The following is a 15,285-nucleotide window of genomic DNA, read 5'->3' on the forward strand; positions in this document are numbered from 1 at the left end:
TTTTTACGATGACGCGATAACGCATTTTGCTGCCGCTCTTCGCGAAAGGCCGCAAGATAGAGTAGTACGACGAGCTTCTTCCGCCAGGTCGGGTAATAGAGCGAATGCTCTCGCCGCGTAATAAATAAGAAAAAAAGGAAGACAGGAAGCCGATATGTCTGCCCCCGCTTACATCCGCTTGCGCGAGCGCAGCTTTCCTGCGAACGTCAATGCTTCTTCGATCAAACTGAATTGCAAGTGATATTGGACATTTTAACATTTTGCAACGAATAAATTTATCGTAAAAGCTTCGTGAGTCGCACATCAGAATTTTGTTTATAATTTTATTTCGTAAACACTCTACTTTTTACGCTTTTATTTTATATTTCTGCATTTATTTTGTAGTTTATTGTATGACATTATAAAAATAATCTGTGAAAAATAATTAATAATTTAATGTACTATTGTTAAATAAATTATATATTATTTCTCCGTGGTGAGCAACGTAAACGCCTGTAAATAAAGTGCTTCTGTGTTCAATTATTGTGTCAAGTCATTATTAACTTACATCAACATTCTTGCCATATTAGCTTTTCTATCATTTTCTGATGTGCAACTAAAATTTCACATCTGTATACACATCACCGCATATACAATGCAATAACAAAGCTTTTATATAATCATATAAACAATTATATTGTAATAAACTTTCGTAAATTAATAAATATCATGCAAGGGAATATTGCGATATTAAATGCTCAGAAAATTATTCACGAAATGCTACAACAAAGAAAGCAACGTGTATATCATTAGCCAGTTTATTAATGTGCGCTATATGAAATAAAAATTTTTAATAAAATTATACTAATTATGATTATCCGTATGTTCATTTCCTATTACATGTCTAGAAATAAATTTTAACGTCGTGAGCGTGATATTTGACACCGTACACACGATTTATCAAAAACATAATTAAGACTTGAGACATGTAACTCATATTACAATAATTATAATTGACATCTTGTAAGAAGCTGAGAGTGAAATTACGCGCCACGTTCTAAAAGATGTAAGAGATAGAGTTTCTCATCTCTTGACTTGACGTCTACCGGTGATGGCTGAGTAAGCGGATACGTTGTATCCTCTGTGCGTACCTTTAAAATATGATCTCATCTGATGGTCACAAGTATAGCTCGTGGCCACCATCCTACGTCGTCTTCTTCCGACAACACAGAATCAAATAATAAATCTTAACGGTGCAAGAGCTTCCGGGTGAAGCGGCTATGTCTCCGAGAATCAGACGCATTTATTGGAAATTTTCCTCTTACTAACGCAGTCGACAGTCAATTATATTTCCCTCATCGACAGCCCGAGCTGTCTATTATACCGCTGAGAAGGAATCAGGAGGTCTTATTAACGCGCGACTAATTTCAAGAGAATTATTATCAGGATGTGAGTCCTGCAGAATCAGTATTTTTATTTAAGTTAAAAATCGTTGATGAAATTAATTAAGATGTGCAAATATGTTGTATGCAAATAATGTGCCGTGGAAACGTAGATTAATACATAAAGAAAGAAAGAGACTTAATATGTGGAAAAAAGCAACAATATTATACCTGCATGAAGATATAATTAATTAAGATAAAATTTTTGCAGAAACTAAATTTACGTTTATGTCTTTTTTCTTTTTGCGGCTTTATATTATATCCAGGTATTACGTATACTAATATATATAAGCAATTCTTTTTCAAATAAAAATTGCTACAAGATTTTAGTATCAGGATATACAAGTTTTAAAGTCGCCCATATATATAATTCGCATAAAATAGCCTTAGCGCTATTTTATGAGAAGATTAGATCTCTTTAAATCTCTTCTATTGAGGCCTTTCTGAGCCATCACCTCACACTATCGACCTCAGTCCGCGATGTATGAGTCGACCTCTGTTGTGAGAAAAGAGAGAAATCTAGACCGCAATATACTCCGAGATCACCTACGTGACTTATCTTCCTCGTATGAGCATAAATAAAATTTGTTTCCTGTCTTTTGGCACAATTTTTGCTATGTAATACGTACGCATATCGTTTTTCGCGAAAAGATGAATTATTTTGCATGACAAGCGAAAAATATTAAATTCATTCTTGGTGGCTAATATTTTTTTCATACTTTCCATCAGTTGTTCGCCTTTTCTATTTTGCTTTCTGAATATTTAAAGCCCGTGCAATAAATCATTCAACTAATTGCGGTTAATTTAATTCTTGAGTTTTATCGCTTATAAAAGCTAATGTCTGTGTCTTAACCACTAACATATCTAGAAAGAACATAATTCGCGCTACGTTTATTACAAGAGAAGACTAGCGTTTGTGCCTTTGGTCATTTCTTTCGTCATAATAACCTCACACAGTAATGCACTCTGCCCAACGATTGTAAAGTCTTGGAGAATAGTGGCGTAAGCGAGTTTCTTTTAGCGTTTTCAGTACTGTTTTCGCACCACGTCAGCATTTCTGAAAGGGCGACGTTTCAGCAATTGTCTTCCCATTACAAATAAAAGCGAAAATCGGTTGTCGGTAGTTTAGAAAAAACTACCCAGTCTTTTACAATAATTGGAATTAATAATAATTAATTTTATTTAAATAGAGAATAATGAATTCATAACTGCGGTAAAAGTTCCTTTTTCGTGGCGATTGATTGTTATTTTTAGATTATTGTTAGATATGACAAAATAAGTTTTATATGTGGAGACGCATAAAGCAATAAAATTATTTTTTATCTAATAAATGACAATAATGTGTTTCTAAATTATATCATAATGTTGTTACTTCTCTTGCCAAATGTTCTAAGTTCTAAGCAAGAAATGAGTTTAGCTACCAGTAATGTCGAGTGATCCTGTAACGCTTAATCTCCATTCTCTTGATAGTGCTTGTTCTTTGCTATCGCTTTCTGGAATTCAGGCAGACATTCGCAATTTAATTGGCTGTAAAATGTGATTGACTGCATCATTTGTCTTTAACACGTTCGCTGTTCGTCACTTGGATCAAACTCATTACGTGCCCTTCGTTCATGACGATGAATGATGCTCACGTCGATCTCATTACAAATATTGAATTAAATCATTGAATCATATCATCTATCTATGCATTTCATCATATAAATAAAAAATGTACGTATTTTTTAATTAAATTCCACAAAATAAATAAAACGTGTCAGTTTCAAAATTAAAATCGTTTTTATACGAAAGACATAGTGTAAAATTTATTTTTTGCTTTATATAGATAAAATAAATACGCATTACTGACAGCTAAGCTCATGTCTTGCTTAAAACATTTAACAAAAATAGTAAAATAAAAGGCGCGTGTATAATTTCATAATATAATTTAGAAAAATATTGTCATTTATTTCGTTAAATAAAAAAATTATGCATCTCCATATATAAAATTTACTTTGCTATATTTAATAATAATTAAAACTAATCGCCACAAAAAAAATTAACTTTTACAGCAGTTATTAATTCAGTTATTAAATCATTATTCTATTATACTATTATGAAAGACGTATAAAAATTATTTTTTAGGCTTTCTATACGGATAAAATAAATGCGAGAATTGCGCATAAGTAAAAATACTTCAAACTCATTGTCCCGTTTGATCCTTTCCCGATTTAATGACAAAAATTAATTAATCCAATTCCGATTCGAATTCCCGTACATCAGCGTAAAGATTGGCGTAAACGAAATTTTCAATGTACGCGAACAAAGGCAAAGTGATGTTAGGAGTTTCTTTTGATCACGAGTGCACTGCCCACGCCGGATTCCTTCCAGCAGCTGGTACGATGAAAGCGCATTACTGTGAAGTACTTCGACGTCTGACGTTAGAAATTCGATTAAATAGAAAAAAAACGGAAACTAGCAAAATGAGCTCAAAGAGATTGGACTTTACTACATCGCAAAATGCTACAGAGCGTACTAATCTCTTGATGAACTTAAAATAAGAAACGGTGATTGGAACTGATAGTCGATAAAGAATTTATCCGTCATTAATTAAAGTCTTAATTCATTCACATTATTTTGCATAAAATATACTGAAAAATAGGAAAAGCATGTTGTTGAAATAATTTCTAATCGAATTTTTTGTCTCAACGATTTAATCTGATTGCTAATTATCAATTTATTAAATGTAAAAAATTAATGGATTATGTAATAAATCATTGTACAACATTTTAACTGTTTGAGATGTTTGATTTGTTTTAGACGATAAGAAATTTAATATATTTAAAATCTTATTAATGCAGTTGATTATAATAACTAAAATTTCTCCTATAATTTTCCGACACATTTCATGTAAGAAATCATTTGATATTTTGATTGCAAATTGTATGCAAATTGATAGAAGTACTTGATACCGAAAATTAGTTTAACCTATGATCTTTAAAATCTCTTGGTTATAATAGCGAACCCGGAATTTCGTCTATGCAGCTATAATTGCACATTGTAATAACCGGGCGCAATAAATCACATTCTTCTGGCACTTGCGTGGCTTAATTAATTTGTAACGAGTTCGCACAAGTTACACATTGATAAAGCTGACGTATTAATCATCGTTCAACTGTTGCAAAGGCTTCTCTTTTCACATTATTCTCATTTTCTTTTGAGTTAATCACTTTGCTACTCCTCCACACAACTCATAGTGATAAACGACAAGCGTTGAAAAATTTTTAAAACATTCGTTCGTATTTTGATGAATTCCATTTTATACCGCACGGACATCATAAAACATGTAAATGTGTCTTGAGAATGTCTATCCCACGGTTTATATTAATCTTATTGTGAGCACAACTGTTATAGATGGCTCCATTAAACTCGATAAATGGCACAGTCTTTGAGCATTTCGATTAAGACTGTAATCACGCCGAAAGCAGGTACGCAACATAAGCTTGAAAGCATATTAAGCGTGTATTTCAAGCGTGTCGAGTAAAATAATGGAGAGAAATTACAGTGTGACAACGCGTTTCTGTCTTGAAAGCGTCTAAAAAGCGAGAAAATTAAATTTATTTTTATATTACGCTTGAAAAATGCCAAATACACTTCCGTAATTTAACTCTGCTTCTATATATATATATTATAAAAGATAAGTATAATAAATTATTCTAATCTTTTAGTTGGAGAATATGAGAAGCACGTATCATATTTAAAACAAACTTAAAAATTTTATGATCCCTAGCAAAAGAAAACAATGGAACATGCGCCTCAAAAATTACTTATATCAGTTGTTATTATATATACATATATAAGCAATTGCATCAGTAACAACAAATATTTCATCGCGCCAATAAACTGCGCCTAACAGCACTTTAACAATTTCTTTTTTTATAAAAATTGAACTTAAAAAGATTAAAAACATATATTTTAAATGTATATTAGTATATAAAACATTTTTCACAATTAAAAAATTTACATTTAATATCTGCAAAATTTCCAAACTAAATTTTTTATGACATATTTTGTATTTATAAAAAATTTTTTCTTTTACATATATACTTACATAATTTATATTTTTAAAAATTTGATTATTTTATACAATTTAAAAAATAAATTGCATATATAACTTGTAATACATATAGAATTTTCTATTTTTTTACTCAAAATATGTAGAAAAAAATGTTATATTTCATTCTTTATTTGTAAAAGTGCTAATTGTAGAAAAAGAAAGATATAATTGTTAAAGTGCGATTTTCAGCAATTACAGTGTAAATATTGGCCAATAAAAACAGTATCTATAACAGTATCTAACATCAACATTTTGTGGAATCACACAAGTTTAATTAATAAATTCACTCACCGGTCGTTGTACCCTAGCTAAGTATGTTCCTCGACTATACCTAAAACAATTAACATTTATATATATTATAAATAATCTCATAAATTTTATGATTATTGGTTATTACATTATTCTGTTACTTATGTTTTGAGTAACTGTACGCAGTAAATTATATAAAAAATTACTTAATTAAATACTTAATTGTAATAAATGTATAATAAATATTTTAATATCTTTAAACATGTCTCAATAGATATTTAATAAATGTATGATTGTAATTTTTTTTGTATATAATATTACAAACGTATTTAAATATTCAACAAAATATTGTAATTGTACTCACTAGCTAGGATATTGTTGTTTACTCTATCCGCTGCAGATTCCTTTCTTGAATTGTTCCGCATCAGCTCCATCAAAGAATCGTCGAATTCAGGAAATCCGTACTTTCATGACATGCACTGTTGAATGAAAGTCAATCCGCGCACTTCACTTCCCGACAAAAATGCGAATATCACAGACAAAATCACATCGCGAATTTATCACGCCGCGATATGCATAACTCAACTCAGCGAAATAAAATGTACTTTATCTCGTAACGCACACAATTGTAATAATTATTAGATTTATCAGATTTAACTAAATTTTGATATGCTACATCTAATAAAAAGTGTACATCTTTATTAATCACAGCTTTGTAATATGTATGTATTGAGGCTATACTCACTTGACTGCCGGCCATAACGTACAATGCAGTCATCAACGTTAATCGCGAACATTCGCGGCAAAGAATAGGAATAAGAATATATTTTGACAATTGCTCATTATTTTAATCGACACTCCTGACAAAAATTCCCATCTTATACGTTCGACAATGACTCGGCATTATACACCGGCAAACAAAATGGTTTCCCATATGAAGTTGCTCCAATTTTTAATAACTCAAAGTTTAAAATTGATGCACCTTCACATAAGATGGCAATCCTGGTTGCCTGTATAAGTGTAGCCGATAAAATCAGGACGGAGTCACGTAACGAATTTTTCACACCGTATGAAAGACAAACGCGAAATAAAATAAACTTTATGCCGCAATGCGTCTGCATGGATAATTGTAGCGATTATTATCACCTTACACATTAGGTAGTCGATTCGGCACTGTAAACATCCGAGGAGAGAGCGAGAGCAATGATAACCTTGGCAGTCACACGGAGATCGTTAGATATAAACAGACACCCTACAACATCATTTTATTAGATTTAACTGAAATTTGACATGTTACATCTAATAAAAAGTGTACATCTTTATAAATTACAGCTTTATAGTGTGTATGTATTGAGGCTATACTCACTTGACTGCCAGCCGTAACGTACAATGCAGTCATCGACGTTAATCACGAACATCCGCGACAATAAGAATATATTCTGACAATTGCTCATTACTTTAATCGACACTCCCGACAAAAATTCGCACTGGTTATGCATTATAACGGTTAAAATACGCGATTAATTACAGAACCTTCCCGCTTTTCCCTCACTAGTGCGTGATAGAAACTATTATGGCGGCAAAAAGGCGCGTAACGCGCGTAGCGTCGAGTTTATCGATCAACGGTCGAATATTTCGATCGATAATATGGTAATAGGGTAATCGAAATTAGATACTGCCTTTTTGGTCGATATTATAATTGCGTAAATTGGCCGGCAGAGAGCGCGATACATTTTATTTAGAAATTTTATTTAGAAATTTGGTAGTACTGACACCGCGTCGGTTGTCATTACAATTTGTATAGTACGATCGAAATGTAGAGAGCGCGAAAGCTCCGTGATTAATCGCGTATTTTAATCGTTAAAAGTTTATAACAAGTGCAAACTTTTGTCGGGAGTGTCGATTAAAGTGACGGGCGATTGTCAGAATATATTCTTGTTACCGGGGGTGTTTGCGATTAACGTCAATGACTGTCTCGTAGTTATGGTTAACACAGTCAAGTTAGTATAGCCTCAATACATACACGCTACAAATCCGTAGATAACTAAGTATACACTTTATTAGATGTAGCATGTCAAACTTTAGTTAAATCTGATAACATGATGTTGTAGAGTGTCTGTTCATACCTGATGATCTGCGTGCGATCGCCAAGGTTATCGTCTCGCTCTCTCCGAATGTTTACAGTGTCGAATGTGTAAGATGATAATAATACTACAATTATCTATTTTGCAGACGGCATAAAGTTTATTTTGTTTCGCATTTGTCTTTTGTGTATTACGTGAAAAATTCGCGTGTAACTCCGTCCTGATTTCATTGGCTGCATGTATACAGGCAACCAGGATTGCCACCTTATATGAAGGTGCATCAATTTTAAACTTTGAGTTAAAAATTGGAGCAACTTCATATGGGAAACCATTTTGTTTGCCGGTATATAATGCTGAGTCATTGTCGAACGTATAAGGTGATAATAATTACTACACTTATGTGCGCGAACGCGTTACGAGATAAAGTGCGTTTTATTTCGCGATTGAGTTATGTGTATCGCGGCGTGATAAATTTGCAACGTGATTTGTCCGTGATTTTCGCAGTTTTTCGGAATTGAAGTGCGCGAATTGACTTTCATTTCACATAACCAACAAGTGCGGATTTCCCGAATTCATCGATTCTTTGATGAAGCTGATGCGAAGTAGCTCAAAGGCAGAATTTGTAGCGGGTGGAGCAAACTACAATATATTAGTTTCCCGAATTTGTCGATTCTTCGACGGAACTGATGCGGTACAATTCTCTAAGGCAAAATTTGCAGCAAGGAGCAAACTACAATATTCTAGCTAGTGAGTAAAATTATTTACTGATATATATATAAATATATAACTTTTATAGTATAAATGTATAATATATTATTATGATTATTTATTAAAATATATGTAAATATATTTGAAAATATTTATTAAAACATTTATTGAATATTTAATGACTTTTTTATTATTTATGCAATTTATTGTATATGATTAATTTAAACACAGTAATTAAATAATATGTAATAATTAACATGTATAAAATGTATGATAATTTATAATAATCAAGATGTTATTAATTTTTTAGGTATAGTTGAAAAAGCTAGGATACAACGACTGGTGAGTGAATTTATACATTATACTTGCTATTTTAAAGAAACGAGAGATTTAGCGTGATAATAATTACTCAAAATATAACATGTATGTGATGTAATTGTGTATGGTGCTATCTTTTTAATAATTAATATTTACTATATGTTGTAATTGTAAAGGGCTGCATTTGACAATTGCTTTCTTGTTTGCAGATATTTTTGGGATTTTTACAAATGAATAAAATGTTAGGTTATTTTTTTTATTTTAATAGCAAGAATATCATGTCTTGCACAAATCATAAATACAATTTATTCTCAAATCGTAAAATTACAAAATATTGAAAATATAAATTATGTACAAAATAATTATATGTAGAATGTTTTGTGAATTACAAATTATAAAAAAATTAAATTTAGAAACTAAAATTTTGATTATATAAATTTTGAGAATATTATGTTTGATATATTTTTAATATGCACAAACATATTTTTTATTCAACCATTTCAGTAAATTTAATTGTTTATTTTTTTTTGCAAAAGAACAATTTATTAAAATACGATTTTGGATGTAACTTGCAAAGATAGTTTTTAATAGAATTATTTATACAGCAATTGCCATGATAAACTCGCTTTTACACATGACTTAACAATTTTTTTTTTTTTATTGTAAAGCATTGTAAAATTCTAAAGTTTTAAATCAATTTGTTGTGAAAAGAATCTCACAAAGTGGTTAAATTAGTATCTGTGCATTATCCTTTTTAGCTGCAATTCTGTTATATTCTGTTATAACCATCCAAGCAATTTTTATTTAATGCTTTATTTTTAATTCATAAGTGTATCACAAAGTGCGTTTTATTTCGTGTTTACATTTCATGTTTCGTATCATAGTACATTGGTGATATAATTCATGATTTTCGAAATTGTAGTTCACAGTTGACTTTTGTTCAGTAATGCGTGTATTTAAGGACGAGTTTTCGATATTTGTCGATTTTTCAATGAAACTGCAGAGGAAGATAGAGTCTAAGGTGGAGTTTACAACTAAAATGGAATTTGCAGATAAAGTTGGTGGAATCTAAGAGAGAGGCGGAATCTACAACACCCTAGTTGGTGAGTACAATTTATTATCAATTTATTATCTAAATATGTATATAATTATGATAAAATACGCACATACACAATTACAATTACAAACTTTACTATTTTTTTTTCTGGATTTTCCTTTCTTTTCCGTTTTTTCTTGCGCTATTCTCCGATTATTTTATATTTGTATAACTACGTGACAACGTGACCATGAGTGGAAAACAAAAAATGTAATACTGCACAATAAATCATAAAAATCCCGCATTTTTTGTCTGTTGTAATTTGTTAATATTAAAATTCATTGTGTAATATCTTTTATTTTCTCGTTTTCTCATTCTGGTATTATTACATAATCATACAAATATGAAATAAATAAAAGGATAATGCATGAGAAGCAATGAAAAAGAAAGAAAACATTAGAAGAAAAAATACGTAAGTCCGACTAATGGTACGTGCCACTGCACTCTTAAACGACTGAAGAATGCCGAATCGATTTCCTCGGGGTACGCAATAAGACCATGTCTCGTGATCACGATGCAGTTCGAGGATCCCAAGACTGGGAGGTCTCAATTGTGCCATGCTTGCAGCATTCCGTTCGGCACAATGCGCGAGAGCCTAGCACGTAGACCGGATATGTACCGAGTCCACGAAGTTCAGTTACAGTCGGAAGATTAGACGCGCGCCGCGCGCCGTTCCTCGAACAAGTCGCGGGATCTTGTTGCACGTGAGAATACTCACGTGTTGTATTTCTCGTGAAATTATTTCACTTATGCAACAACAAAATCAACCGGCATTTAACAGGCAGACAGATTGAGCTCGCAAGTTATAAATATTAAACGAGAAATTTAATTGGCAGTTTTACATTTCATGAAAATAATATTAAATTTTATTCGAAATAAACTTAACTGGCCTCTCTCGTTTCTTTCGAATAGCGAAAGTAAATTTATAATATAAATTTATAATATAAAATGTGCTGTCTTTTTTCTAAGTTTTTAGAAAAAGATAAGCAAAGATAAAACAAGTAAAAACATAATAATATATGATATGAGAAATTTGATTATGGTCGTTAAAATATATGTGCTTGATATAATTTTTTATCGATTATTTAATAATATACACAAAACGTTATCAATATTCTATCAATTTATTGCGAATAATAGGATCTAAGACTTTGAAGGTTTATTGAGCTTCTGCTCTAGTAGTTATACTATCGTTCTCCAAGCTTTGTGACCAAATTCGATACTCTAGTTTCCTTCTAGCGCTTCATGTGGTTATCAGTTAGCAACTGGCAAGCGAAAATAGTTGACAAAGTTTTAATATCGCATTTGAATAGAATAACAGCTTTTTAAGAAAACATAAATTTAAAGTTCTTTCCGTTTCTTTCAATTTGACACTTCACGAATTTATGACTTAATTTTAAAGTATCAAATAAAAATAACATTTATTATCGTTCTTTATTCTTTCGTTAAATAAAAGACTCATTGATTAAACGTAATTATCAAATTATGCCTGAATATATATATGTAGGATCGGAAACTCCGTAAAACAAGTTCATGTAACGAATACGTAATTAACGATCACATATTCTTTGCTGTATTTTAATCATCAGTGCAATATCAATCCTACATGCTGAAATTACTACTTAATGATAAATTATATACTTCGGTCATTGACGGGATTTTAATAAAAGCTTATTTGCATTTTCAATGCAAAATCTCTCGTTCTTCGTATCAACTGATATATTAACACACGTTTAAAATTTACAACAGTATGACGTGCTTTATTATGATAAATTATTATAATTATAATAAATTTTCTCTGTAACAAATTAAAAAATTATTATAATTTATAATAAGCTTATTACAAATTATAATTATTTTATTACAAATTATAATAAATTGAAATTTTTAAAGGGAAGAGAGTAAAATATTTTATATATATATACATATATATATTTCTAAGATTTATTTTTGAGACTTAGAAAGTTAGTATCGGCAATAATTAACACAATAATTATGCTATTTAATTTTGGGGCTCAATTGTATGCAGTATTAGAGATCGTAAAAGACAAGATAAAATTTGCAGAAATGCGTATTTTTTTCCAATTAGTTAATTGCGTTATTAAGAACTTGCAAATTCCAACGCAGATAGTGATACCTTGCATAAGTCATTTTGCCGAATTCACGAATGATGGATGAGCAAAACGAAATGTAATTTTCTGTAGTTGGAACAAGATGACGGAGCACTGAACTTCCAAGATGTTTCCTAGTGATTCTTAAACTTTGTCTGAGAACTTGCGCTGATGAGACTGCGAGTACATAGCTTTCAAGCGGTTGTAACAAAATGTTCTTGTTAATTCTTATACTCGTAATCTTTTGTTCCACATTTTAACTTTGTTCGTACTTATCAAATACTTTTTAATCAAAGACTTATCAAATACTTTTTAATCAAATACTAATATCTAAATAATTGGTGATAACTCACTCCACATTTTATGCACATTTATTTTATAATATTACGCATATAAAAATAGCTCATTAGAAAAATTATGTAAAGTTACATTAGCAAAAAGAAATAAAATCAATACTTTATTAAATTAGCTTTTAATATTCTTTGTTCATGATATTCGAAGTTATCGGGATACCATGCGCGACAATAGCCATATATTAGCAGTCTTAAAATATTAAACACGTTTTGCGCTACGCCGAAGTTAGCCGGTGTCTCGATTACGGGGCGACGATATTACGCCAGGGCGGGGTCGGGATGCACTTTCTGCTGCAACGTAAAGTTTGACCGGATGTAAATTATCAGAGCGGCCGGCGAGAGTCTGCGGCTAGTCGAAGTATAATACAGAGCATAGGCGTAGTGCAAGACTAGTATATTCTGCCAAAGTGTAAGTAATTTCACTACTAATACGAATACAAGGAGTAAAGCAAATATTAAATATGTACATAAACGTTTGTATGCAAAATTAAACGAAGAAATTCAACTTAAACCAACTAACATATTTTACTTCTTATATTAACGAAATGCTTTTCAATTTGCAAAATTGAAACTGCTGTATATTTGTTTTATGATGTTCTTTTTTTATTAGACGGAAAAGTTTTCAAAACAACTTGCGTAGTTATTTTTTGTTTTTTTTTTTTTGCGTCAATAATACTCATGTTCAGTAAGAATAAAGTTACGGAAATTTTTAAGATTATTTTTCTATTATCAAATTGTTACCACAGAAATATGGAGAGGATTGGAAAAGTCATAATAGTTGAAAAAATATAATTGTGATAGGATTCGAAGTTCTCGAATAAATACCGCATAAAAATAAAAATATAATTTCGGCGTAGTAAGAAATTATGATAAAGATTTTATCAACATGATACTCTTTTATCGCCTCTTTTTTTAAAGAAGTTAAAATGATACAATCTCAAAAGATGATTTTAAGTAATCTATATATATATACTAATTTTATGTATAATATTATCTCGTGCAATTCTCTGCATAGTCAAATATTTTTATGATTATTTCTACATTCAATTCGGCTGCAAGGTTTCATTTACAAAGTTCCAAACAAAATCCCGTCTCTGCGCATTGCATCCGTAAGCAAACTTTACCGACCATCTCGCGGAACTTTCGTATTTTTCTACCGATAGATTTGCGCGAATCACTCTCCGACAGATACGACAAAGAGGAAGACGGAAGTGGAAATGACGGTATAGAGAATGGAAGGAGAAGCAATTCTGCGACAATTCGTCAGATGATCGAAAACGTGCCTCGAAAAGTACATCTCAGTGCTGCGTTTATATTAGAGACAAAACTATCCATGAAGTTTTTGATACTACTTAGAACGTTGCTTTGCCGAATTCATAAACCTGTTACCCGTAGTTTCGTCTTTAGAATTTGGATCAGTTCACCTGATAATCTTTAAGAATATGCACCTACCGCTTGCGATACTTGTGCGTTATATTTGGCATAGTTGTGAAACTTTACAATTTTATTTTATATATATATTTATCATATATATTTTCTCTCTTTTAGTACATTTTCTTGATGACGTGTTCATATAAAGTTTTCTATAAAGTCTGCGATTCGTTGAAAATAGATTTTTCGGTAAAATTTTTTTATTTGTGAAGAACGGAATTTATTGCGCTTTGTGTACCGAATTGTTGTCCGTAATCTCGGTCGGAGCATCTTTTTTGCCCCTTTTACACTTTATACGTTCGCCACATTCAAAGACATGATCGCCACTGCACGTATAACTTCTAATGCGGTCGAGCGAGCTTTCTGCGAGACTGCCGGACTGTACGGAATTTTATTGCGCGTTCGCGCGGGAGTGATTAACGGGCCGAAACGGCTGCTCGCTAAATGTTTTTATTATATCGAATTCCCGTGTTCTCGCAATTCAACGGCGATTTTGAGGTCGCGCGTGCTCAAGACAGTCCTGTCGTGTCCTCAAATTGCACCGTCTTCTCAATAGCTTTAATTTATCGGTAATACAAGTTTTAAAAGCGTTTTCAGTTTCTCGTCACGGCGAGAAGATTCTAAAGATTTTGAAGACGGGAGTTAATCATCGGTATCATTCAAACTATTACTTCACGTAATGAGATTGCTTTAGAAATAGCGATTGGTGACACAGCATTACCGCGCGATATAGTACGTTTCCGTCCTTGAAATTACGAATTCTCGTAAAATTAAATTAAATCTTAGGCTATATTATGGTTAAACTTGTAATGAAGTAACCACTATAGTGAAGTTAATTTAATATTAGTAAGGCAATCGATAACCAAAGATTCCAGGTTTAACTTTATATTAGGTTTAATATTATCGGGTAAATGAAAAGTTCTGACAATATTATATTAGCGTAAATTGAGTATACCTCATAACTTATACATTATGAGATTGGACTTAATATGTATATACATGTATATGTGCGCACACAAATACAATGCTGCGAATTACAACGTGAATATGGGAATTTGCGAGTGAGCTTAGATGGTTTCACACGACAGATGCTTACGATTTGCGGTCAGAAGTTCTCGCGGTACAACGCTGCCATTTGGACAACGCGCAACGATGTAATTTTGGTAGTAGTGGCTAGGCAGTGGATTAACAATTCTGCAACTACTAGATCCTTATCAAACTAGTTGTCACGTGAGCGACATAATTGGTTGAAGTCAATTGGCCAAAATTATGTATCGCTTTCGGAGTTCTTATTATGCAATTTGTCATTTAACATATTTTATCATTCGCGTTATAATTAACGCAATGTAGCCAATGTAGTCACAAAGTAATATGGAAATAATTTATTTTTTGCTGATTTTAATAATACACGAGGATGA

General features: G+C 31.5%; 2 protein-coding genes across 2 annotated transcripts in view; one reads left to right on the forward strand and one right to left on the reverse strand.

Moving 5' to 3' along the window:
• LOC105668247 (arrestin domain-containing protein 3-like) overlaps window positions 1–7,361 on the reverse strand; it is a 115,854-nt gene extending 108,493 nt beyond the window's left edge. The window contains exons 1-3 of the mRNA XM_012360494.2: window positions 7,133–7,361; window positions 6,131–7,018; window positions 5,809–5,848 (exon numbers count right to left, since the gene is read on the reverse strand). The gene's annotated coding sequence lies outside the window, so the exon portion shown is untranslated. The remainder of the gene's footprint in view (window positions 1–5,808; window positions 5,849–6,130; window positions 7,019–7,132) is intronic.
• A 132-nt stretch (window positions 7,362–7,493) lies between these two features.
• The window catches only part of LOC105668376 (uncharacterized), a 189,104-nt gene continuing 181,312 nt past the window's right edge, over window positions 7,494–15,285 (forward strand). Inside the window, exons 1-4 of the mRNA XM_067358994.1 lie at window positions 7,494–7,766; window positions 7,878–7,960; window positions 8,355–8,597; window positions 8,869–8,900. Of these exons, the coding sequence (XP_067215095.1) occupies window positions 8,537–8,597; window positions 8,869–8,900 (93 nt within the window). The 5' untranslated portion in view covers window positions 7,494–7,766; window positions 7,878–7,960; window positions 8,355–8,536. The remainder of the gene's footprint in view (window positions 7,767–7,877; window positions 7,961–8,354; window positions 8,598–8,868; window positions 8,901–15,285) is intronic.

This window comes from Linepithema humile, chromosome 7 (genome assembly GCF_040581485.1).
Source record: "Linepithema humile isolate Giens D197 chromosome 7, Lhum_UNIL_v1.0, whole genome shotgun sequence".
Lineage (NCBI taxonomy): Eukaryota > Metazoa > Arthropoda > Insecta > Hymenoptera > Formicidae > Linepithema > Linepithema humile.